This window comes from Triplophysa rosa, linkage group LG25 (genome assembly GCF_024868665.1).
Source record: "Triplophysa rosa linkage group LG25, Trosa_1v2, whole genome shotgun sequence".
NCBI classification, from domain to species: domain Eukaryota; kingdom Metazoa; phylum Chordata; class Actinopteri; order Cypriniformes; family Nemacheilidae; genus Triplophysa; species Triplophysa rosa.
The window spans coordinates 6,805,081-6,831,995 of record NC_079914.1 but is presented as its reverse complement, the minus strand read 5'-3'; the positions used below and the strand labels follow the sequence as shown (position 1 = coordinate 6,831,995).

The 26,915-nt window shown below is 40.3% G+C and overlaps 2 protein-coding genes across 3 annotated transcripts; both read right to left on the bottom strand.

Annotated features, from left to right (window-relative positions):
• Positions 1-639: 639 nt before the first annotated feature.
• Positions 640-3,245, bottom strand: LOC130549243 (beta-1,3-galactosyltransferase 1-like). Its single transcript, XM_057326464.1, has 2 exons — positions 3,034-3,245; positions 640-1,741 (listed from the first exon to the last, which is right to left on the bottom strand). Exons 1-2 carry the CDS (start codon positions 3,243-3,245, stop codon positions 640-642), a joined length of 1,314 nt encoding a protein of 437 aa, XP_057182447.1.
• Positions 3,246-7,848: 4,603 nt separating this feature from the next.
• glis2a (GLIS family zinc finger 2a) lies at positions 7,849-26,520 on the bottom strand. 2 transcript variants are annotated; one of them, XM_057325106.1, is made up of 7 exons: positions 26,153-26,520; positions 17,538-17,683; positions 17,293-17,432; positions 15,731-15,901; positions 15,377-15,510; positions 11,652-11,770; positions 7,849-9,967 (listed from the first exon to the last, which is right to left on the bottom strand). In XM_057325106.1, the coding sequence occupies exons 2-7, from the start codon at positions 17,668-17,670 to the stop codon at positions 9,321-9,323; spliced, it is 1,344 nt and encodes a 447-aa protein (XP_057181089.1). In that variant the 5' UTR covers positions 17,671-17,683; positions 26,153-26,520; the 3' UTR covers positions 7,849-9,320. The 2 variants fall into 2 exon arrangements, with proteins under 2 accessions (XP_057181089.1, XP_057181088.1); XM_057325105.1 differs by lacking the exon at positions 26,153-26,520 and adding an exon at positions 21,965-22,374.
• Between the last annotated feature and the right edge of the window lie 395 nt (positions 26,521-26,915).

Here is a 26,915-nt window from a genome sequence, read left to right as displayed (position 1 = left end):
CTACCCCCGGTTGGAGAAGGGGCGCGCTACGGAGACCACACCTCACCGCAGGGGGGGGGAACTGTGGAGATGCCAGCATGGTCTCACCAATGGGAAGAACTCGTGGGAAAAAAGGCGTGTGGCCCACTCTAAGGGGTGCACAACCGCAGGTGGAGGTTCCACCGAAGGGAGGTCACAGGTTTCACCAATGGGGGAACTGTAGAGTGAGGAAACATCATACGGGACCACCCAAGTGGGGGAGTCACTACGTATGGAGCATGCTGTCATCATTCCAAACCTGTATGACTTTCTTTCTTCTGCAGAACACAAAAGAAGATATTTTGAAGAATGTTGGTAACTGAACAGCCCTGGCACCCATTCACTTCTATTGTATGGAGATAAAACCAATGCAAGTGAATGGGTGCCCGCGCTGTTAACAACATTCAGACATAACAACATTGTTGATGTAACAACATGAATGTTCATCTATAAATCTAAAGAGTTTCAAAAACTGGGTTTGTCTTTGTTCAATTAAATCAAAACAATACTTAAAGACAGAAATATTCTGAAAAAAAACTCAAGAGGTATTGCACAAATAATGAACAGTACAGACCAGCAAAAAATTAGCCATTTAAACGGGAACTCAAAATTCAGCTCCTTTCATACAGACCTCTTAACATCCTTCCAGAATTCAATTAACTGCTTAGGAGAACTCAGGATTGTTGTAATGACCCTGAGAAACTCCTCACGTTTGTACTTGCTCATAAACGATCTGAATTGAGAAGGATCTGGGGGACTTGAGGGTTTAATTCCTAACCGCTTTAAACAAGCACCCACATATGCGTCTTCGATGTTGAAGGGCTTTATGTCCTTGGAAGCCTCAACTATTTTTGGGGGAAGATCATTGGAGAAAACATATCCCATCCCCAGCAGGTATACAGGGTAGTTTGTTTCTGGGTAAAGATCCACTGGTATGTACCATTTTGAGTCTTTGTTTCTGATGACAGGTATGTTCCACATCACCATGCCTGTGATGTAGTTCTGTTTAGGTGTTTTGGGGTCCAACAGAAGGGTCATTAAATTCTCAAGGTTTAAGAACATGTCAGAATCGACCTTCATGCCATAAGACGCTTGAGGGCAGCGTGTGGCCAACCAGTCCATGATCACCATCGTCTTGATGGTCAGGTTGACGTACGTGTCTGTAAAGTTGCTTTGCAGTAGGTCTCCATGTTGTCGGCTTTCTTCATTTAACATTTGTTGTGTTTTATTACTTTCAGCTCCACCGGGCAAACCCACTACGAACAGAGTCATTACCGATTTTCCCTGGACGTTGGTCTCCGTCCCCCACGTGCTCCGGATGGCTTTCCTAGCCTCCAGTTGTTGGGGGGCCACCGGCACCATCAAAACCAGAAATGGGTTCTGCTTGAGACATTTATCAGATTCATCTAGGATGAATTGATAGTTGTGTGGATGAGCTACATGATAATGTTCTGAGGTAATGTTATTAGTTACAGCGACAGTAATTGTTTGTGTAGTAGTCGTTTGTTGAACTTGATTGTCCCGGGGAAACTCGATTACTACATAATATGACTGTATCTTATTTACCACCTTTTTATATAAAGTGTTAGGCGTCATAGCCAGCATGCCAGAGACATCAGAGATGTACACAATAGCTGACAATAGGAATGTCAATGCAATTAGCAAAATTAATACTTTTTTAATGTGACGTCTGTATGGTTTCTGGTCCTTAAGCAGATTGGATCTGAGAGAAAAGGCAAACAAAAAGTTTCAAAGATATTATGAAACCATCAATCTTTAGTCAAGTATTGCTTTTAACAGATGGTCAAGTATTTCGATTAATTAAATGCATTTAATTTGGAAACAATTGTATGAGATACAAATACTTGATTTGGAAAAATAATGGATTACACTATAGAAAAATCTCTTAAAAACAGAAAATTTCTGGCAGCTGGGTTGCCAGAAAAATACCATAAAAAATTACATATATTTTATGATTTTCTTGTAAATTTGCATCATTTTTCTGTAATTTGAATTTTCTATAATTTGAAGTTTATTAAAAGTTTTAACATAAAAGTTCAATAAAATAATTTTTTTTACAGTGTAATTATTATAAAGATAAATTATAAAAAATTTATTATAAAATATTTTTTTCACATAAAATTACATGTATTTCATGTTTTTAATGTAAATTTGCTGCATTTTTCTGTAATTTGAAGTGTCTGTAATTTGACATTAAAAGATTTCATAAAAAGTTCAATAAAACGAACCTATCATCTCTGACTTGACTTTTAAAAGGCCAATGAAGTTGGCGAATGGCATGAGCATGCCAGTCTTCGCCCGGTACATACGGGTATAAAAGGAAGATGGCGTGCCCCATTCATTCAGCTTTTGTGCTGAGGAACCTGGGAGTTGTCCCCCGATCGCTGCAGCGAACAGCGAAGTGTTGTGGCATGAAGGACACCGAGACGTTCCCTTTCTGTCGGTCTCTCGACGTTGTGTCGAGACAGAATGGGGTCCCTATATGAAACGCTACAATGCTTCCGCCGTGTCATCGACTCTAGCGGAGCAACACTGACAGGCGTGAGCGTGTCACCAGTGAGCACTAACGCGAATCGTGACCTTCCAGTGGGAAAGTTAAGATATCAGGAGCTAAACGAAGTCTGAGGGATCTTACCATCGGCCGTACGGGCGGAGGCCTTCTGTTCTCTATAGCGAGATAGCCGCCCAGTACCGTAAGGGACACTGGGAAATGCTACCCCCGGTTGGAGAAGGGGCGCGCTACGGAGACCACACCTCACCGCAGGGGGGGGGAACTGTGGAGATGCCAGCATGGTCTCACCAATGGGAAGAACTCGTGGGAAAAAAGGCGTGTGGCCCACTCTAAGGGGTGCAGAACCGCAGGTGGAGGTTCCACCGAAGGGAGGTCACAGGTTTCACCAATGGGCGAACCGTAGAGTAAGGAAACATCATACGGGATCACCCAAGTGGGGGAGTCACTACGTATGGAGCACCAGCACAGATTATGGGGTTCACCTGACTAGGGAAACTCTACCAAAACCAGGCCTGGCAGGAAGCCGCTCCGCCCGGCTCCCTGCCGGAGATGTGCTTAGTGATGAATGGAATGCCTGTGCTTCGCCAAGAGGGGAAGCAGGGAGGCTAGAATAGCGCACTGACTCACCCGAGGGGGAGAAGGCACTTTCGCAGGCGTACGCCCAGCCGGCCGCCAGTCTATCTGTTGGTACCATGCAGGATACGGGCTGACACCGGCTCTACACGAAGGTTGTAGAATCGTGCAAATGTATTGGGCGTAGCCCAACCCGCAGCTCTGCAGATGTCTGCCAGAGAGGTGCCCTGAGCCAGTGCCGACGAGGAGGCTACACCTCGAGTAGAGTGAGCTCTCACTGCAAGTGGGCACGGGAGATCTTGAGATCGTTAGAGTTAAGCCGTAGTGATGGCGTCCATGATCCAGTGCGCCAACCTCTGTCTGGAGACAGCCCTCCCTTTCTGCTGACCTCCAAAGCAGACAAAGAGCTGCTCAGAGCTTCTGAAGCTCTGTGTGCGGTCCAAGTAGAGGAGCAAGGCACGTACTGGACACAACACGGAAGAGGTTGGGTCTTCCTCCCCAACAGGGAGCGCCTGCAGGTTCACCACCTGGTCCCGGAAGGGAGTGGTGGGAACCTTGGGCATGTAGCCGGGCCAGGGTCTCAGGATCACGTGAGAAAAAAACGGTCCAAACTCCAGGCACTCATTGGACACAGAGAGTGCTTGTAGGTCCCCTACCCTCTTGACCAAAGCGAGCGCCACCAGGAGAGCCGTCTTCATCGTAAGGTGAGGAAGACCGGCTTCCCCGAGGGGATCGAACGGGGCCCTTCGGAGGCCCTCAAGGACCACGTTAAGGTCCTAAGAGGGTATGGAGCGCGGTCGAGGTGGATTCAGCCTCCTAGCGCCCCTAAGGAACCTGATGACCAGATCATGCTGTCCGAGTGACTTACCACTGACTGGATCGTGATGAGCGGCAATATACTTTCACATGGAATGGGAGAGATTGTCTTCAAGTCTCTCTTGGAGGAAGGACAGCACGACTCCGATCTCACATCTCTGAGGGTTTTCTCCCCGAGAAGCACACCTGGACTTAAAGACGTATAGACGCCTAGTGGCTGGGGCCCTAGCCTGAGAGATAGTCTCAGCAACTGCAGGTGGCAGGCCACTCAGGATCTCCTCGTCCCGTCCAGGAGCTAGACATGGAGGTTCCAGAGGTCTGGTCCCGGGTGCCAGACCGTTCCCTTCCCCTAAGAAAGAAGGTCCTTCATCAGGTGAATCGGCCAGGGCAGAGTTGTCGTCAGAGCCACAAGTCTGGTTGGGCCAGTAGGGTGCAACTAACAGCACTTGATGCTCCTCTTCCCTGATCTTGCCCAGGACCTGTGCAATGAGGCTCACTGGGGGGAAGGCGTACTTCCGCTTGTCCTGCGGCCACCTGTGTGCTAAGGCATTAGTGCAGAGGGGGGCCTCGGTCAGGGAGTACCAAAGTGGGCAATGGGTGGTATCCAAGGAACAGGTCCACCTGTGCCTGCCCAAACAGCTCCCAAATTAGCTGGACTGCGCGGGGGTGGAGTCGCCACTCTCCGCGAAGCATGACCTGACGAGAGAGCACGTTGGCTGTCTGGTTCAGGTCGTCCGGGATGTATGTGGCCCGCAGAGACTTCACCACCTGCTGACTCCACAGGAGGAGGCGTCGGGCGAGTTGTGACATCTGCCGTGAGCGAATGCCACCTTGGTGATTGTAATACGCCACGGCAGTCATGCTGTCTGAACGAACCAGCACATGCTTGTCCTGAATGAGGGGCTGGAAGCTCTTCAGAGCAAGCCATGCAGCCAACAACTCTAGGCAGTTGATGTGCCAATGCAGGCGGGGGCCCGTCCAACAACCCGACACTGCATGCCCGTTGCACACAGCACCCCATCCATGCAGGGAGGCGTCCATCGTAACCACGACGCATCTCGAGACCTGCCCAAGTGGAACTCCTGTCTGTAGAAAGGTCATGGATGACCAAGGGGTTAGGGTGCGACGGCAGTGAGGCGTGATGGGAATACACCTGGTGCTGGTGTGCCACGCTCTCCAGGGAACCCGACTCTGTCGCCAGTACTGAAGCGGTCGCATGTGCATCAACCCGAGCGGGATAACCCCTGAACACGGGCGGGCGTCTGGCAAACTGGATCGCATAGCCGAGATGGATCGTCCTCTCTAGCCAGCACGACAGTGTGGAAAGCGCTAGCCAGGCTTCCAGGGACTACGACAGCGGGACTAGTGGACTGATCTGCTGCATCGTGCCCATGGGGGGTGGTTTGGTGGCTGGCAGGGCGGGTGCCTCGCCGTAGGACGGACCCCGGCGAGGCAAGCAGCACTGCTGACTTACCTGCCTGCTGCGACCGGAGGTCGACGCGCCGCCTGTGGGTCTTCTGCGGTACCACAGTCCATGAAGCAACGTCAGGGAGAGGCTGCAACTGTCTGTGGAGAGAATAGCCCAGGGAGAGAGGAAACTCTTTTTGTGAAGGAGTGACCACCAGGCCCTGAAAAGGGCCCGGCAGAGGAGGGGACGGGTGCGCGAAGTCCTCGACTGTATCTCCAAACAGCCTCCCTTGTGAGATGGGCGCGTCGAGTAAGTGGACTTTCTCTGTGTCTCGCATCTGCGCAAGGTTCAGCCAGAGTTGTCTCTCCTGGACCACCAAGGTGGACATCGTGCGACCCAGGGCTTGCGCCATCACCTTAGTCGCCCGGAGAGCAAGGTCAGTGGCGGTGCAAAGTTCCTGCATAACCCCTGGGTCGGACTTTTCCTCGTGCAACTGCTTCAACACCTTGGCTTGATGTACTTGCAGGATGGCCGGGCGGAGACAGCTTGGCCCGCAGCAGTGTAAGCCCTCGACACGAGTGCGGAAGAGAACTTACACGACTTGGAGCCGCGTCCAGTGCCCAGATACCACGCATTCAGCCACGAGTGTTGAGGGGAAGGCAGTGCCATGCACTGAAACCTGATGCCCGCGGCAACCTGGGCAAGCATGGCCAACATCTCCACGTCCGATTCGTCCTGGGCTTGACCACCCGAAGGCGGGAGGTCCAGTGAATCGTCCGGGTCTGATGCCAGCAAATTGCCCTCCGATGCCACGACAGACAGCTCATCCTCATCGCGCACTCGAGCCGAGCTCTGTGCCATCTCGTGAGGACGGGTTAGGCAAGCGTGACGGGGCACGAACGGTCCGCGAGCAAGTGGCTGACGGATTAACGTCCATGGGAATCCCCATATCACCCTCGCTGCTTGCCGAGACAGACAGCTGCACCGAAGCGGCAGACGTTGTCGATCGGGTAGCAAATGAGGTGGTGGCTGCATTCAGACACCTGCAACACCTTGATACTCATCTGCTCGCAGTGCGAGCAGGCAGTATCTACGAACGCTACCTCAGGATGCTGGAGACCCAAACATGTGATGCAGGTATCATGTGTGTCCCCATCCAGGATGAACCCGCCGCATCCACGTGCACAGCGGCGAGACATGTCGAGACACACGCTGTGGAGAGAAAGAAATTGGTCTTTTAGAGTCTTTTAGACTCCTCTGCCTCTGCCGAAAAGACCAGGGGAAAGTCACAGAAGAGGGGACGATCCGCTGCTCGCGTCGTAAATCCAGGAGTATTACGCTGTCAAAGATGAATTTGCTCAGCATGTAGCCTCGCAGGTTCCGAAGAACAAAAGGTGAATGAATGGGGCACGCCATCTTCCTTTTATATCCGTATGTACGGGGCGGAGACTGGCATGCTCATGCCATTCGCCAACTTTATTGGCCTTTTAAAAGTTAAGTCAGAGATGATAGGTTCTCAAGTTCAAACCCCATTCTGTCTCGACACAACGTCGAGAGACCGACAGAAAGGGAATTACATTTTTGCTGTGAAACTATTATAAAGATAAATTATAAAATACAAAAAAACGAAAATACAGTAAAAAAAAAAAAAAATTTTACATAAAATTGCATGTATTTCATGTTTGTCTTGTAAATTTGCAGCGTTTTTCTGTAATTTGACACATATTCAAAGTTTCTTTATATTTAAAATGTCTTTAAAAAGTATATTTTTGCTGGAAAATAACACATTTGGTGTTTTATGGAATTTAAACACATTATAAGTTACACAAAATCTGTTGTCTATAACTATACAAAGATGTGTTCAGTTAAGGACAGATTGTTGATTTTAACAGTGAAGCTGTTATATTAGATATGTTTCAATGTTACAATTTTCATCTCTTTACACTAAATAAAATATCAATTACTGTAAGATAATAGAAAAACAAAATGATAGTCAAACTTACTTCGTCCAGACGGTTCTGTTGGAGATTTTAACCTCCATATCCAAGCGTTTGTCTGCATTCACAACAACCAGCAGCTAACAGTACGTATGAACATTACAGTTGCCCTAGAGTTTGCCCACCCTCCTCTTACCTGATACAGGTGTTCATTGGGGGGTTGGGCTAGTATACCATTTTTATTTGAATAGGTCCATTTTTAATATATGACATACAGAAACAAGACCATTGTTTGGTCTGTTTGCCATTTACAAATAGTTAATGGCAAACAGGTTATGGCCATTTCTTCCAGTAACACTACAGTGTTGTCATTGTAGCTGTTAATTATTTACAAAAGTTGCCAAGTCCTGAGGTAAGTTAACTGTGTTTGATCACAGTAAGAAGTTACAGCCGCGTGTTTAATCGTTATAAGTAAATGGGAAACTTTAAATAGGACAAATAGTTAAAACACTTTAACTATAACAATCGCAGAATCTTAACGTCATAGAAATGACACCTTTGACTTTGCATTTTTTATTGAACGTATGAGTCATGGTTCTTATCTATATCATACATTTCATTCCGGTCACATTGACAGACGTCCTGTGGTATGGTAAGACACTCATCAGCATAAGCTCATGAAGCATTAGCCTCAATGTCATTAAAAAACAAACGTAACATAGTAGCCCATTGAATTCACATAAAATATACATAAATTGACAATATACATCCAAATGTATTTCATACATTATATTTCGTCAATAACAACCTTACAATAGAAGGCACTTGGTACTGGTAAAAATACGTTTGATAAAATATCCAACTGTGCAAATATATCAATAAAACACTCGAGCCGTAGTCGTAGCATTCTTCCGTTGTGCATGTGCCACTTAATCAAACAAGCTGTATGTAAATCGTCATGTGTATAATGTTACATATGGGATTCCCAAAATTGGGATCCGGTTGTACATGAGGCAGGTCAACCATGCATTAAAAAATTGCTAGTCACTGAACTTAGTAACGGGTAACAAAGAGGAGTCAAAATAGACTCGAGTCATTAAAAGACATAAAGGTTCTGACACAACCAATGTCTCGTCTTTAGACAAACAGAAGCACTCCAGAAGCATCGGATCAAATAAAAAAACTATTATAAGAATACAAGCTGTTAATTATTTTGTAGGCTAACTCATTTTTATTGAAATACGCACTTCAAAGTCCTGTTTTTACAACAACACTTTATTGATCTGTTATCTACCTTTATGGCCATAATATAAAGTTTTATCAGGCACAACCTCATTTTCAGTAACAGATTCCAGAAATAGTTCCATTTAGGCCTGAACGGTATGTACCAATAATTCAACATCCGTACCTTTCTTTTGAGCGTTTTGTTCTTTATTCTGCTTATTTCTAAAGTGCCAAATGCCATCATTGTTCACTTTGGTCCCAAACCCACAATTTAAATTCAGTTGCGCAACCTGAATGTTTTATGCATGAATTTGGTTGCCAATGATTTTAATTTTTAATGTGGAAGCAAGGTTAAAGCAATGTTGCTCACTTTCCTCGCTTTGTTAGTTGCATTAGATGCTTTCATTGAAGTAAAGATGTGTTCTGTGTGGATAGCATTTGGTCTGTTTGCTTTAGCATATCCTGCTGTTTGCCCACTGTGGGTCGATTGTTTGAGTCAGCCTTTAAAATATTTGAGTCAGACTTTGGTGTCCGAAAGATTAATTTGGCGGAATCAAGGTGTGTCTCTGATTTAAGAAGCTTCACCCTCGAATCAAATAGAAGATTCTCGTCAGATATTACACTATGCACTTTTGACGTTTGTAATATAAAGCAAATGTATAAAGTAAACAAACAGCATATGAATCCAATGCCAAGTCACTGCGTTGAGAAATAAATGTTTGAATTTTGTAACCAACTAAACTCATGGTATGATCTCATTCGTCATTCCTAAAATGATCAGATGTGTGCACAAAACTAATAGGGAGTCTCCCTATGTGGTCACCACCTGTTTCAAAAACAGCATGCCTGGGGGGATCACAACCCATGATGGGGGGCTCCGCCTTGCTCCCAACCTGCCCTTATCATCATCCTCATCAATATCCTCCTCTTCCTCCATCCCTCTTTCCCTCTGCCCCCCACTAAGCCCTAGGGACAACAAGGGGTGAAGCATTGGCACCTTACCGATCCCTAATGCGCTAGGATTGGGGTACAGCACAGGCCCTGCTCCTAAAAGAGGGCTGAGCATGGACAGATCCAGGGGGTGACCTCCAAGGGGCCCTGCAAGGGTGTGCAAGGCGTGAGCCCCTAGCAAGCCCGTCACCGCCCCTGGCAGGATGTAATGAGCCCCTCCGGGGTAATGAAGGTCCATCACCGGTGAGGCACCTTCTCCTTCGGCATGACTCTCTCTTCGCAGACCACCCACCCTGGGCGAGCTGCTCTGTTTCTGGGCCACGGCATGGCCATGTGCCTTGATGTGTTTGCGGAGAGAGCTGGGGTCGGTGTAGCGTTTCAGACAGCCCATCATTTTGCAGCAGTAGGGCTTGTCCACGTAGTGCGTGCGCGTGTGTTTGAAACGGTCACTGGAGTTTGAGTAACGTTTGTTGCAGCCTTCATACGGGCAAATGTACGGCTTCTCTCCTAGAAGGGTAGAAAAGCAAGAACGGGTATTATTTGTTAGTTTTATTTTTAAGTTAGTTTAAGTAGGTTTGGGTATCTGTTAAGTGATTCTGATTCTTATTGATTCCCAGATTCCAAAGTGGTAAAAAGATATCAACTTGTATGGTAATGTAGCCTGCTTATTGTCTGGTTTGCAAATATATACAGTATATACCGTTCTGTAAAAAATATGGTTAATTGTCATAAGGGCTTTTATTTAAATATCATCAGATCACAAGTTAAAACGTGTACAATTGATGAGAGGAATTGAAATCATATTAAAAAATCAAGTATCTGATTCCTAACCTTTCGATTACAGTTCCAGATTTGGAATGAATTTTTATTCCCAGCCCCAAGTTTAAGTTAGATTTAAGTATTTGTTGTCATTCTATGACCACAAATATTTATTTAATTTCAATTTTTGTTGTATGTATATGTAAACATGTGATATTTTTTCCAGTTAAAAAGCTGCTGATATCATTTCAGATTGTTATATCAGTGTACTAGAAAATATACAAAATACAATTATATACAAAATACACACATAAAACAAAATCATGTTAATGGGGCCGGTTGCAAATATTTATAATATACTGTATAAAATACTAAAAAGTATTTTATACTCATTTTCAGTTGTAGATTTTAGTTTTTTTTCTTGATGTTGGACTTCAAGAACTTTTAGTTAACCCATTTCCCATTATTCTTTCAACAGATTATTTCAGGTTAAAATTGTTTTTATTATTATTACGTAGCAAAGGATAATGAAAGAGTGTTCTGGAGGAATGCAGGGGTCAGTCAAACAGACAGGAATCGTCTAAGGTCACACTGCACATAGACATGTAAAGACTTGTCATATTGCGAGTGTGGGAAAACGCTGATGAGTGTGAAAGTTACAAAGACAGAAGTGTGCACTAGTGATGTCGAAACGATACCAAAGAAATCTTTCATCGGTATCAATAGTCCCACCTCAGTTTGGATAATCTGTCAAGTAGGTTATATACAATAAAACAATATTAAACTAAAATGTTTTAAAAAGAGAAAGTATTTTGCAAAACAATGTAGTTTTATTGTAGGCCTACACTTGATTACTTGGGTATTTTATGTTATCTATCTATCAATGTTTATTTAAATACTTGAAATTCAAGTTCTTTTCATTTCTTCTTTATTGTTCTGTTATACTCGTTGTAAAGATAACACTTGACAAATACTTGACAAATGTACCCTAAGTAAATGTTTTCTTAACTGAGGTATAGTATTACCACATACCAGTATTGATAATAACCATTTTAAAAACCATGAATATCGACATTGTGTTAATACTTCATATGTGATAATGTCATTAATAATTCAGCACCTAAAACCTTGCCCTAAGAGCCCAATGGTTAGAAACCCCCCACCTCCCTACACTCATATTTTAAATGTGATTCATTGGGCAAAAAGATAAACCACAAAATCAACCAAATTAAAGATGAATTTGACAGATAGAATCATTTATTTATCTAAAAAAATTATATAGTTATTGTGAGTTCTTCTGGCCAGTGAAAATCAGATATTGTAGCTCTAAACCCAATATTAACATATTAGGACCCAAATATTGTAATCATGTCATAGTGTATATTTGTGTCACTGTTTCAGGCAGTCCACATTGCATATGTATATGTCTCACCTGTGTGTGAGCGCGTGTGTATTTTGAGGTTCTCAAGCCGTGAGAAACTCTTGTGGCAGGTAGGGCAGTGATGAGGTTTCTCATTAGTATGAGTGCGGATATGAATCAACATCTTGTACCTGTGTAAGATAAATGAATCTTATCAGCACCCACATACGCACACCCTCCATGAGTAAACATCCAATAAGCTTTTATCTTTTTTTTAATAAGCTGTAACGGGTAGAGCTCTAGGAGATTCATGTGGGTTTTATGATGGTCTGTGTGTTGACACTGGTCTTAACTAGAATCACTGAATGCCCCAAAGGAAAAATAAAAGAAAGAAACCTTTTAAGAGTTGTTTATGTGGTGTTTTCATGAGGAAAGTTCATCAAGTGTAGAATTTTGGTCTAGGGATGCTCATATTGACCGTTTAACCGTTAACTGATCGTTAACATTTTGACCGGTTAATACTATCAGTTAAACGATTTAAAAGGTATGTTTATTTTAAGTTTAATAATATTAATAAATTTTTTTTAATAATAAAAATAATTTAGTAATACGTTTTTAAATGACTATTAAATCATACATGTTTTTAGTTTTATTTATGGTGAAAGAAAAACATGCTAACAGGGCTCTAGAGTGCGACCAATTTGGTCGCACATGCAACCTTATTTCTCGGTTGCGACTAAGAAAAATCTGAGGTTGCACCGGTGCGACCAGCCGTTCGAGGGAGAAAAAAAGTCTCCACGACTCTGAAAGTCTTCCTGTGATTCAACAACAGACACACATTAGGCCCATATCGTGGTCTAAACCAATCAGAGATAGTGAAGGGCGGACCACCCCTCTGATTGGCTGTGGTCCAGATTTTCCTGTACGTGTGTGTACCCGAGGTCGCGTTAACCGAAAATTTTCTGTAATTGACAGATTTTTTTTACCAGTCACGGAAAAATCTGAAGGCCGTCCGTACGTCCGTCATTTTGTCGGATTACAATGAGGGCAATTTGTAACTCCCCGTTTCCCTTCATTAGAGCGTGATATGCTCGCGAAGGGACATGCGTGTTTTCACCTGTCATTGTTACTGACTAGACATATGCGATGCGATCTGGGAAAACCAGTCGGATGTCGCGCTGAGACGCGGGAAAGACAGTTCACCTATCAAAGTAAACCACATAACATGAAGAATGAAGGAGTATCAATGCACATTTCACCAGTCCTCTGTAAACTACGGCATGCAAAGTTTTTTATACAATGTTTTCGTGAGATGACAGAGCTCCCCGTCTGCAGCACCGGGAGTTATCCGATCGCAAAACATACAAGGGATGATCAAAAGTCCAGACACTATGCACATGATAAACAAGGTAAAACTTGCTTCACTGCTTATTAGTTGTTGTCCGTAATGTTTGCTAGTTTCCTTGTGATAATGGCAGAGCTCTCATTCTTTAAGTGTGCCCTGCACCATTTTCCTTACTTTCGTTTTATTCAAACGGTTTTGTACAGTATTTTTATAGACTTCAACACTAGGAAATGTTTTTTTATTAAATTGTTATTAGAGTAAGTCTTTTACTACTGTAAACCCAGATAGCACAATCCATCTGGTTTACGTCTATTTGACGTCTGCATTTACATCTGCAAGACATCTTAAATACATAGTTTGCTCATCTGCAATACGTCTGCTAAAGATCTGGAGATCTGCTGCTTAAAAACATCTGCTAAACATCTTAGAAAGAGCTGTTGTACATCCATTCTAAATCATAAACATCTTACAGACATCTTCTAGATGTCTATATGAAGTCTGACAGCAGACATCTCCGAGACGTATTGCAGATGAGCAAACGATGTACTGTAGATGTCTTGCAGATGTAAATGCAGACGTCAAATAGACGTAAACCAGATGTATGTGTGCTATCAGGGAAGTGACTTTTACTTGTGATACTGGACTCCTGTGCTTTTATTTTCATCACTTAACTTTAAACCCGTTTTCCTCCTAATTCCGTTCCTGAAAATCATAGCGCTGTCGGCTTTATCCATATGTGCAGCCATAACTTTTGTTACATACACAAGGTATGAGCAAAATAAAAACTGATTTGGAAAGGGCTTGGTATCAAAAACTGTAATATATAAATTTGCACCATGTGTTGGGTTTTCCCAGATCGAATCACATATGAACATAAACATTAAAACATGAAATATATAGATGAATATAAACAACAACGGCTTTATTGGGCATTCAGTTGTATTAAATACAACAAGTTCCGAGACGCAAGTACAGCGTGATGATGTCACGAACATACTAATTACCACGTAAAACCTAATTGTCAACAAGCTCCAGACTGTCACCACAACACGTAAACATGTTACTTTATTAAATAAAAACTCCAAGCTTTGGATTGAGGTAGGCCTGCTATTTTTATTTGATGAAAAAACTTTCTGACGGAAATAAACCTTGCCGGTTCTTCTGTGTTTTCGTTTTGTCTTATTTTGTTAATTAATTCAGTTTTTTTCTTGCCTGTTTATTTTATGCTTTGGATTTATATTATTTTAGATTTTCTCCATTGTCCAAAATGCCGCAGGTTCGTGAAAATGTGATAATATGTGAATGCAGGTGCTGTTGTTGATGTATGTATTCATTATGCTGCTGTTTGCATGTTAAAATAAAACTGTGAAATTTTTTTGTATATTTAACGTGTCACAGACCCTCGTCAACTGTAGCTGTATCACTTTTCTAAGTCTGCGTCCTCTGGATGTCACATGCAAAGGCGTATTCGGCGTACAAACGCGACCTCCAGAAGAGGACGCAGCCTTCGAAATGAGATGCAGCATGTATTTTTTAAATTCCAATGTATTATTAGAATCTTATCGGTTAACGGTTAATGTTCGGATAATGAGTGTCGGTTCTCGGTTAGGGAAATTTACCGAAATGAGCATCCCTATAATTTGGTCTATTAAAATGTAAGAAGAATAATTGAACAAACAGCTTTATGCTACCTATTGATTTATACTTGTTGAATAGTTAAAATTAGGGCTCTTAAACGTTTACTCGCGATTCGGAAAAAGTTTGTTTTTACATAATATACTGTATGTCTGTGTACTTTACATATTGATTTTGCATTTATAAACACATACTTGCTTGTATATACTGTATTTATATATATTTTATAAACATTTATTGATTTTTATATCCTAAATATATATGTCTATGTGTTTATGAATACAAAATTAATATGCGCAGTACACAGACATATATTATGTAAAAACAAACTTTTATTCTGGATGCGATTAATCGCAATTAATCGTTTTACAGCCCTAGTTAAAATATATTTAACAATTTAGTAATATAAATATAATGATTTACAATAAAATAATATCATTTATATTACAAAAAAATATATTTTCTTGATCAGCATTTTGTCTTTATTTCTAGTGAAAAATATTTAATAAACTACTAACATAAATTCACAAAGCAGCAAAATTGCAAGATCTATCTAAAGAGAACTAAGTTTGTCACCAAACATTTTTTTACATGATTTGAGCATCAAAAAATATATTAACAAATACAATTTGATAAAGCTTCGCTTCAGAGTTGACTGCAGTTGAGAAATGATTTATAAAAAAAGTTTAAAAAACTGTGTTTTTATGAGGTTTTATGGCTTTGGTTAATATGTTTTATATTAACAATATTAACAGTAAAGGTCTGTGGTATGTCCATTTTGATTGGTAAACAAACATAAGTGTGTGTGTAGTCTGACCTGGCGTTAAAGCCTCTACCCTTGCGTGCACAACCCTCCCACTGACAACAGTATCCTGAATTCTTCTCTGGTTTCACATGTGAGTCATTCACATGATTCACCAGCTCCTGCAGGCTCTCGAACAGCAGATGGCACTATAGAGTCAGAACAGAGAGGGCATGAGAACAGAGATAGGGAGAATAGAACAGCATTCTGGGTATGTCTCATTTTAGTGCCATCTACTAAATATCTCAGATTGGATATCTGAGAGTAATTTATTTTATTGAAGAACTTGAAATCAAAATTCGCTATTCACCAAACTGAATTAGATTTTGTCACCTATAAAAACAGTACTAACAGTTGTCTGTCATTTACCTTTAGCCAGCGGCAGGCCAGCTGCTCGTCCACTGAGGGCTCAGGCGAGTGCTGACCAATCAACATCGAGGACGGCAGCCGCAGAGGACCCTCTGCACCAATCGGAAGGAAGAACCGAAAACCTGGAGGCGGAGAGGCGCTCTCCTCATGGTAAGCTGAGTTTTCTGATTCCTGTGAGTATAGAATGGGGTGAGTTTTGTTTGTGTAATTCATTTCTGAATCATCTTTAAATAATTTTGGAGAGCAATAGTAGACCACCTAATGGCAGAACAAGCCCAGATATGTTCCCAGACCGTGTTCTCAAACGCAAACCCAGCATTTCTGATTTTAATAAGGGTTCAGATCAGGACACTTTGCGTGTCTAGAGACAGAGCTGAAATGAATTAGTGTGGAGGTGAACTGAATTATGGGATTGGCGCAGTCTCTCCTCTTACTGAATTACATTTAACCCTGAATAACACACACAGTTCAAGCACACACAAAGGAGACACAAAGCTGTCTGTGTGTACTCAGTGAAAAGACTCCACAACAATGACAGTGAAAAACAATTATAACATACAAAGATAAGGTTTTCAAGGATATTATTTTAAAGGATACTATTGTTGAAGGATATTATTGAGATCACTTTCAGTGTTTTTTTCCAGCCGATAAATAATAAAACATTGCCTGGCAGTAAAAATCTATTCAAATATTAAGAGCCTGCACATTTAAAATGTGAAACTCCAGTATGAGCTTAATTTTTTTTAAATATTTAATGTTATCGTTCTTGGCGTAAACGGACCTTAATAGTTCGAGTAACACAATTTAACTTTAAAATAATACAGTTTTATAAAAAAAACTGTCCATGCCTTATACATTTCTTGTGAAACCAAAATATATGGGAATATATTGGAAAATATATTGCAATATATTAAATAATACATTTCCACATAGGCCTACTGAAACCAAATACTTATATTTTTCAATATATGAAAGTATTATTAATACTTATTAATTATTAATAGTATTAATAATATTGTAATATGTTAACAATGTGTTATTCTAGATATTTTATACATTTTTTAAACGTATTAAATGATTTAATATATTGACAGTTCATTTGTAAAATAATATGTTTTCTTTGCATAAGAAACTTGGTGTGTACTGATATACCCAGCTCATTATTTGATAGTATACGATACAAGATAATGGGTTTACGATTATGATTGCATCACAATATTTGTAATATATATATATATATATATATATATACAGTATATACATATAAAACTGACACTCAAATGACAGATCATTAAAAAATTTTAGTAACATTTGTTATTTTTTAGAATTGACAACATTCAAGGTTTAATTCAACCATCTTTATGTAAACTAATAAAAACGGAATAGATCCGTCACTGAAAAATAAAATAGTTGGCTCTATGATACATATCTTAATAGCTCTATGAATCTAATCTTAATGTTTTTGTATTGCAAAATGCGATACTTCTATATATTGTTACGCCCCTATAAGAAACTAAAGTCTTGCCAGTTGAGTTTGTTTTTTGAATGATGTAATTACTCACTGCAGCCAGCAGAGGCACCGTGGGACTCCAGCTGGCACCACTGTCTATGGGAGATGGTGGTGAGGGAGAGGAGGATGGGGACAGGCTCAGATCCACCACAGTGGATGAAGAGTCTGACATGTCTTTCTCATCTGTTGTATCTGGTGAGATGAACAGATGGGGTCATTTCCTTATAGCTGAGACTTCACATGTCTATTGCTGATTGACTGAAAATACATATATACAATATATAAAGATTGACTAACCAGGGCTGGATACGCGTGATGCTCGTGATATTCGTGCACGAGCGAATTGCAGTGGCGCGCAGATGGACGTTCTGATCGTCCTGTCACGGCTGGAGGCAATCTTCAGGTCCAGGGGCTCGTCCAGCGACAGCATGGCTATGATCCACCTGGTGAAATCAAATCAGCTGGTTTAAACATACTATTATTCTTATTAACATATTTTTATTGATGATTCTACGCCGTTACACCAACTCTGATTTTACAAAGTTTAGTTTGAAGAGGGAAATGCACCATCTCTCTCCCTCTCTTACACACATCACATTACTGCTCAATAAGTGAAATAACACACTTCATGACTAATATTGTGCCACCCTCAGCCTAGGCACAAGCACTGCTCTTCTAAACAACGCTAGCAACTTAAAAAACCCAAACTTAAAAAAATCCTAAATCTCAAAGATAAATCAACAAAAAAACACAAACAGGTCTTTCTTTTCACTGAAAAACACTTAAAATGACAGTTAATCTTGAAAATGAATCTCCTAATGCAGTCAGATACAAAGCAGGCTGGGAACTACAGATCAACTGCCAAGGTAGTTATATCTACAAAACTAATTTATGTAGTCTCAACACAAAATAAATAAGTATACTTAATTTGACCAATTTAAATGGGTTTAACATATTAAATTGGATTTACTTAATAATTTGTTCAATTAAAATTACTCAAACAAAATAGTTAAAATCTTAACAACCAAAATTAGTAGATTTTATTCCCCAAATTTGCACGTTATATTAACTCAATTTTTTGTTAAAAACAGGAACATAATTATATTAAGTATATTTTAATAATTTCTTTTCATAAAATCTAAGGCACATATCATTTTTTTCAGTGATTCAAATATGTATTATACTCTACGCCTAACCTAAGATGCTGTGTGTAGTTTTTTGGAGGATCTATTGACAGAAATGCAATATAATATTCATAACTATGTCTTCAGAGATATTAAAAGACCTTTCATAATGAAGCGTTATGTTTTATTACCTTTCCTTACATGGAATTCACAGTAGCCCTAAACAGACAAACTGCTCTACAGAATGCGTTTCGTAAATACGTTATCTCCTTCAGCAAACAAGCCAAACAGCCACAGTAGTGCTTCGAAAGGGTGGGGTGGAGTGAGCCGTCGGTTGCAGTTCGCAACCTCGCCGCTAAATGCTGCTAAATTTCATACACTGGACCTTTACTCACAGAAACCTGTTGACAGTGATGTAAAGCATTATACACACACACACACATAAGACGGTTTCAAAGCAACAACATAAACAAACAATACTGCGCATGCACGCGTTCGCGGACTGCCATTAACTTCCGGTACACATTCACAAACAATAGAGTGCCTGTAGATTATTTCTGATAACAAGCAAAAGAAACCGAGAAGACCCGTTACTTGGCTAAAATTGCCTCTCCAAAAAAAAAAATTGCCACTCCAAAATGTTTAATTTAGACTGCGATACCAAGCTCAACCACTAGATGTCAATGTACCATACGGTTTCTTTAAATGCGACAAAACTACAGGACCTAATCAAAAAATTATGTATTTGTTAAAATGAACATGCAACAAAATTAATATATATATATATATATATATATATATATATATATAATACAATTATTATACAAAAGATAATAATATAAATGTATATTATTAACATAAATTAAATGAAATATAAATAGTTATATTCTTAAACACTAGCCAGACCGATAAACAAAAACAGACCAGAGGTTGATTGCAGTCTAGGCGCGCGTGTCCGATGAAACGGTCTATAGCCTGCATGCATTCAGCTGTGTGTTCGCTTCAGCAACTGTAAGTCATTTGCATTTCTTTCTGCTAGATCACACACCCAAAGCAAGTTTATGAAGTTTACTAACCTCACTGCTGTAAAAACACACGAAACGCATTACAAAGAAATTTAGGCATACATTACTATTAAAAATATATAGACCACCCCCCATCAAACTGATGAAGACTCTGCTGAACTATCTGTGTTCATGTGGTGGGATCCAAAATATGTTTAGCATTTTTTTGTAATCTAATGACTCTCTATGACTTTCAATTTAATGTGTTAACTTACAGCTCTTAATCACAAAAAACTGGAATTGTGTCCTGAGTTTCGAACCTCGCTGTATGTGTCACTGAATGCGCTGACTCCCGGTGAGCCCTGAACTCTCTCTCCTGCAGTGACGTCTAGATTGACATTCATCTCAGATCAGCCAAATATTTTCTTCACGTGCACAGGAATGCGGAAATACAGCAGCTTTAACATCCACACGAGGCAAGGTGAGATACAAGAGATGTGTAGTGACCACCTTATTCTGACATGGTAACATATGCACAGCGTGTGTGTTTGTTAGCATCGTAAGCAGGAATGGGGAGAAATTATTGTTGAATTTATGGTTGCACTTATCGCATTCACAAAATTGAACACATTCCACCCCCACTTTTGGCCACACAAGCTTGATTTCGTTGCATATCGAAATGTGCCAGAATAGTAATGGACATTAACTGCCTTCCAAAATCTGTTGTATTTCTGTACTTCTGGCCTATAGCACCCACAGAAGTGTAGTAGATTCATATTTTAATTATTTATGCAGATTTTTCTCCACAAACAGCAAAGAAAATGTCAAGAAGGTAAATTCGAAGTGGGTTTACTAGAATACCAGACACCACTAATTGCTCAAATCTAAATGTAATTGTTTTAAATCAATACCTTCTTTTTACACATCCCTTCCTCTCCAGTTCTCTCTTAACTTCTCTCTCGCTCTGTTTTTCTTTCTGGCTTTGGGTTTGTTTTCAGGATAACTTCTTCCTCAAGCTCCACCCATCACTCTCTGGGCTTAACGTACGCACAAAAACACTCAGACATGTAAACGGCACAAATTGGAAACGTTTCTGAATGTCGAGCGCCGGGTACATGCAGCGGGTTTTAAAATGGATTTTGAGTAACTGAATTACAATGTGTCCAGCCACTGTGACAGAGAGGTGGAGTGTTCGTGAAAAGACTGAGGAAAACTACAGCGAAAGAAAGAGAGAGAGAGAATTCTGTAGACTCGAGAAGCCAAGATGGGTCAAAATAAAAGTTTCAAATAAATTGAGGCTAAAAGTGTTGTATAGACCACTTCGCAAAATGTAAACACTGGTCCAGAAGCACTTCATGTTTTTTCAGTCTTACATGTGACCCTGGACCACAAAACCAGTCTTAAGTAGCACGGGAACATCTTTAGTAATAGCCAAAAATACATTTTATGGGTCAGACTCAAAATGATTGATTTTTCTTTTATGCCCAAAATAATTCAAATATTAAGTAAAGATCATGTTCCATGAAGATATGTTGTAAATTTCCTACTGTAAATTAATCAAAACTTTATATTTGTGAGTAATATGCTATGCTAAGGACTTTCTTTGGATAACTGTTGAAAAATATTTCGATTTTTTTGCAACCTCAGATTTCAGATTTCGAAATGGTTGCATCTCAGCCAAATATCGTCCTATCCTAACAACCCATACATCGATGGAAAGCTTATTTATTCAGCTTTCAGATGATGTTAAAATCTTAGTAAAAAAGATGGACCCTTAAGACAAAACTAAGGTTTTGTTGTCCAGGGTCACACACATGCATGCACGCACACACACACACACACGCACACACACACACACACACACAGACACACACACATGTACTATATATATATATATATATATATATAATACAATTTTAAAGATATTCATTTAACATTTTGATTAGGTTATAAATGTTCTGTTCGTTGTAATTTTGTTCAAACGCGTGCAGTGTTATAAACTGCAACAGGGAGTTCTTCTGGACCTGCTTTGTTTATGTATTCTGAAGTGGTCTATAGATGGATCTTAAGAAAACTGTCAAGGAATAATTTACTCTAAAATCAAGACAAATTACAATTGTACGGAACAAAGTATATACAGTATTATGATAGTATGGGTGTAATTGAATGAACTCATACTAACATTCTATATCTTTTTCGCAAAAAAAAAAAAAATATATATATATACATATAGATATACATATATATGTAGTGCCAGCTCAGAAAGATTTTCGTTATTGTATTACAGTGATGAGAATCTGGGGAAGAAATTTTCTTAACTGACATAAAAAATATGCAGACTGCAAAAACATCTCAATATAGTTTAGATGTAGTTTTTTTTATTTTAAGGCGAATTTTGTGATATACTTTCTCATATGTCAAAGCCCATATTTCAGCGGCAACAACATAAACAAACGTTATGTGGCCCAAACTTAACCTCCAGGAGACCTCCGCAAAGAATCAATAACTGTTGAATAGTTTTAATTGAATACAATTATTATACAATAAAATATGAATATATATTAATATAAATATAAATTAAATATAAAATACTTACATTTCTAGCCACTAGTCAGACCGATAACCAAACACAGACGGGAAGTTGAATTCGGGCCAGGCGTGTGGTCCGATGAAACTATAGGTAAATGTTTTCGACTCATCTACAGTACAGTATCTACAGCAGTAAAACCCAGCAATCAATACACTAACCTAAAAAACCTACATATCACGTCATTGCCAGATCTACAATGAACTGAAAGTAAATCTATAGTTATATAACTTGAAATGTCTCTGTGGCTTAATGACTGGAAGTGAGTATAACTCTGGCCTTTCCCCTCCTTTCCTCGATTCACACTGAAATGCAGCACACAGATAATTTCTTTTCCCTTTCACTCTCTCTTTCCAAAACTCAGTGATGCAATCCTATTATTTTGCTTGCAATCTCAGTGTCTGCCATGGAAAAAAGAGAGGAAAAGAGAAAGGTTGGGCTATGTGTGTAACAATGTGCCGCTAAATTTCATACACTGGACCTTTAAGTATATAAAAATAGACCATGTGTATGTCCATTTATGCCAAATAATGATTTGAACGGTCTCATTAAAATACATTAGTCTGAGCAGTTAATACTTTTTTGAATACATTTACTTCTTTGTCTAACATTACCATACATTTTTGTCTCTTTCAGTTCATTTCCGACCCTCGCAGACTCATTAATCCGTAACAGGATGAGGGTGCAGAAGCAAATGCAGCTAAATAATGAATCACTGATGAGGAAGAAACAACATCCTACATAAGGCAAAACCCTCAAACACTATCTCTCTCTTTCTTCATCACTCCTTTGCTCTCCGCCCCCTGTGCCTGGCAACAAGTCAAGGTCAACACAACCTCCCCTCCTCTAAAAATCCCATTTCTCCTTCTCTCTCCCTCCGTACGGTCTGTTATCCAGACCCACACACACACATTCCTCTGGCCACAGCAGATTCACCCAATTTGTTTCCACTGCGCTTTTAAGTGTACATTAGAAATGCAAAGAGAGAGCCAAGCTCATAAACAATAACAAGGACCAGCTGCGGCCCGACACGCCGAGCGTGGTTATCATGCATGCTTTCAGCAGCGGAGAGGAAGGTCTAAAGGAACGACACGTTGGAGAATAAAATGGACGAGGTGGATTAACTACGATTCTTCAGACGCACATTCTCCCGCGCTCATATTTCTCCTCTCTCGCCCTCATTTTCCATGCCTTCCATTTCCCCCCTTGAACCGCTCGTGATTTGCAAAGGCCTCCAGGAACTCCGTCCAACCCCAAAAGCAAGCCAACGGGTGGGGTGAGGGGGATTGAGAAAATAAAATGAGATGTAAGGGATGATGGAGAAAAGCAAGAAAAGAGGGAGTTCAGGAATTCGCAGTGTTTCTTTTGGAAACCACAAGGCACACGGGCGAACGTACGGTATCATGTATGTAACAGGGGTCCTCATATAGGTGCAATTCCCCGAAACGTTGAGGACAATGCCGCGAGGATCCGCCGGAGACGTGGAATTTGAGAGGCGGCCATTGGCGGTTGGTGTTTCACAAGAGAAGTATGCGTGGTTTCATCTCTCCTTTCTGCTTTCCTCACCCATTCTTTCACGAATCCAGTGAACCCAACGAACTCCGGTGCAAAAAGCAAAGACCACATTATAAAGTCAACACGGAGGTATGACTGAGCCAGGATTACACACATCACGGCAAACAATGTCTCACGACCCACTGGAACGTTCACATGAGCACTCCCACAGTCTCAAAACCACACACATTTAGCCACAATCTGTCTCTCATTCGGCGAGCTGCTTTCTCAGACCCTGTTAATGTTGCAGTTTGTTGCATCAGGAATGGGTTTGGCCCTGCGTCGGCTCAGCACCAAAAACGCCCAAAATATGTATATGATGGCTTTAATCGCCATAGACTTAAATAGGGGAATTCCAAGGAATGGTGACCCAGACGTTTTTTTATTGAAACTTTTATAATTGATTTCCCCAAATCTTTAAATATTTGATGACAGGCAGCATACAGGTAAGGGATACTGCATAGTTAGTCATAAAAAAGTCAAAAAGCCTTATGGCTGACATATCGAACATAAAGGGATAGTTCACCCCAAAATAAAAATGTTGTGATCATTCACTCACCCTCTTGTCGTTTCAAAATGCAGAACACAAAAGAAGATATTTTGAAGAATGTTGGTAACCGAACAACAGTGGTACTTATTAACTTGCATTGGTTTTGTGTCCATACAATAGAAGTGAATGGGTACATCCATTGTTCATTCTTCAAAGTATCTTCTCTTGAAAGAAAGTCATGGTTTGAAAAGACAATATGTTGAGTAAATGATGACAGAATGTTCATTTTTGGGTAAACTATCACTTTTATACACTCCTACCTAATAAGGCATAATGTACAGGCATATAAGTTAGGCATAATGTACAGGCAGCCGGTTGTTATTGCAGAAATCAGCCCCGGCGGAGGGTCTTGTATCACACTGAAGGGGCTTATTTCGCGATAACAGCCGGCTGCTTGTACATTATCCCGCTTATTACACGGCTACTTTCCACATGAGAAAAAAACTGGACATGACATGTGGGTATTTGAAATATTTTATTAGCTCATTTTTACCGAATGCAGACCTTCCGTGAGGAAATGCCATTTACTTTCGGTTTTAAGGTAAGAAATGACTTTCAAATGTCAAGAACAGGCAATTTGGTTTAATCATTTGTAAATATAATGTCATATATGTTATTAAAAGACATATTTATATGTAATTCGTCAAAAAAAAGTTCAAATGATTTGCTGCATCCAGGTTACTGTGTGTTATTAGTTTTGAGCGGTTGTTATCTGGGAATAACGAACCTGCAAATGTCGCAACTGGCCTATCAGAATCAAGCATTTCAACGAGCTGTGTAATAAATACATATTGTAGATGTGAAACATGAGTTGAATTATATAATTAGAAAACAATGAGTGTGTGTATAAAATCAATGGTCTGTTATACAGTTTAGAGGTCAATTATACATAAATATTTGACTAGAATGCAATGTTTGACCATGCAATCAGAATCAAGTAAGAGAGCTGTGATAAAATCTCTTTATGAATTATGAAATTCTCAATCATGGTCTTATTATATAGACGGTTTCAAAGTGACAACAAACAAACGTTACCCCACATGCGCGCGTTCGTGGACTGCCCTTAACTTCCGGTAGACATTCACAAATAATAGAGTGACTGTAAGAAACCGAGAAGAAACATTACTTGGCTAAACTTGTCTCTCCAATATTTTGAATTTAGACTGCGATACGAAGATCAACCACTAGCTGTCTGTGTACCATGCGGTTTCTTTAAATACGACCAAACTACAGGACCCATTCAACAAATTGTTTATTTAATTAAATGAACATACAACAAAATTCAACAAATAATGTATTTACTACAATTAAATAATAATATAAATTAATTTTAATATAAATAAAATATAAATAGTTATATTATTAGAAAGCCAAACACAGACCGGAAGTTAACTGCAGTCCCGGGGCAGGAGTCATTTTTCGGCACAAAATTCTATGGGTAGCATAAATTGACAGAACACCGGCAAGCGCGTCCGATGAATCGGTCTATAGTAAAAGTGACTGTTTTTTAGAAGATAGCTATGGGTAATTCACCCAAAATAAAAGATTTTCTTTCTTCTGCACTATACAAAAGAATATACTTTGAAGAATGTTGATAACCCAAAAACATTGGACCCCATTTTACTTCCAATATATGGACACAAAACCACCGCAACTTTTCTCAAAATATCTTCTTTTGTGTTCCACAGAAGAAAGAGTCAAATACGGGTTTTGAACTACATGAGCATAAATAAATGACAAAATGTTTATTTTTTCGTAAGGGAACTGTCAACAACAAATGCCACCCGCTCAGGTGTTTTCTATTCACACCTGTAGCTGCCCTGACATGACCAACACAAGTTATATAACACCAGGTGATCTCTGTTTATGACTGCTTGAAGTCATCCAGAGCCTGAGAGAGCTTCAACATCTCTAACATTATTTTGCGAATCTCGAGTGGGCATCAATATTGATTCAACAAACTAGGTCAGCCTGTCTGGATAAAACTTGCATTAATTCATGAAAAAAAACACACACACAGCGCTTATTCTGGTGGTTAAATGACACAAATTGCCACTGTCCAGATGCGCGCTCGACGTGCCCGACTGTTTTACCTCGTTACTGACGTCTGGTTTCCGCGGTACGTGACCCGTCGAGACGGCTTGAGTCGCGCGCGAGACAAACGTTCCTTGAACAGCTTAGATTAAAACGCCAGATGTCTTCATCAACACTTCGGGATCCAGATGAGTATATCCAAATGTATGCTAACACGTACAATCGTATTTGACAGCGCGGGTAAAAGTGCGAGATATCAAGTTACGGTAATTTGTTGGTAAATAAATACATTTTTTAAAGGAGCGTCGCTTGCTTACGACGCCTGTCGACTGTCTCCCGGGCTCGTTCCTCGGACTCGGAAAAAGAGAGGGGAGAGAGGGGGTGGAGAATAAGGGTGGAGGGTATTAAATGATGATTCTTTATTTTCCTCCAGATGTGGTCTCTCACTCTCTCTCCCTCCGTCCTGCCCTGCTGCGTGGCCACGCCCCCTGGAGACGTGACGACGTGCGTCTCGACTTGGGTCGGTCTCCCGATTTCACCTCAGCCCTTTTCGCTTGAGAAAGAAACACGAACAGCCTCTGCTTACATAACAAGAATTCATTTGACAAAGGTCGTATCGAGCATTATTGTAGTACCGTTACGTGTGTTCAACAGGAGGATTTCCGTTGTATAAGTCAAATAAAATGTTTTTGCGCACCCTGACAAACAGGTACTAGGGCGGTATCATGGTACAGTAATGTTAAGAATAATATTATGGTGGTTTTTAAATGACATTTTGAAGAAATGTTTAAAAAAACATGATACTGTCGTATTTTTGTGTAG

Bases quoted from the DNA above. Each gene is read 5' to 3' on its own strand.
- glis2a (XM_057325105.1), bottom strand. The intron at 17,433-17,537 runs GTTAGTCAATCT...TCATCTCACCAG, and splicing joins ATCACGCGTATCCAGCCCTG to ATACAACAGATGAGAAAGAC. The intron at 15,902-17,292 runs GTGAGTAATTAC...CTATACTCACAG, and splicing joins CGGTGCCTCTGCTGGCTGCA to GAATCAGAAAACTCAGCTTA.
- LOC130549243 (XM_057326464.1), bottom strand. From the start codon at position 3,245: ATGGTACCAACAGATAGACTGGCGGCCGGCTGGGCGTACGCCTGCGAA. The intron at 1,742-3,033 runs GTGAACCCCATA...CTTTTCTCTCAG, and splicing joins GGTAGAGTTTCCCTAGTCAG to ATCCAATCTGCTTAAGGACC.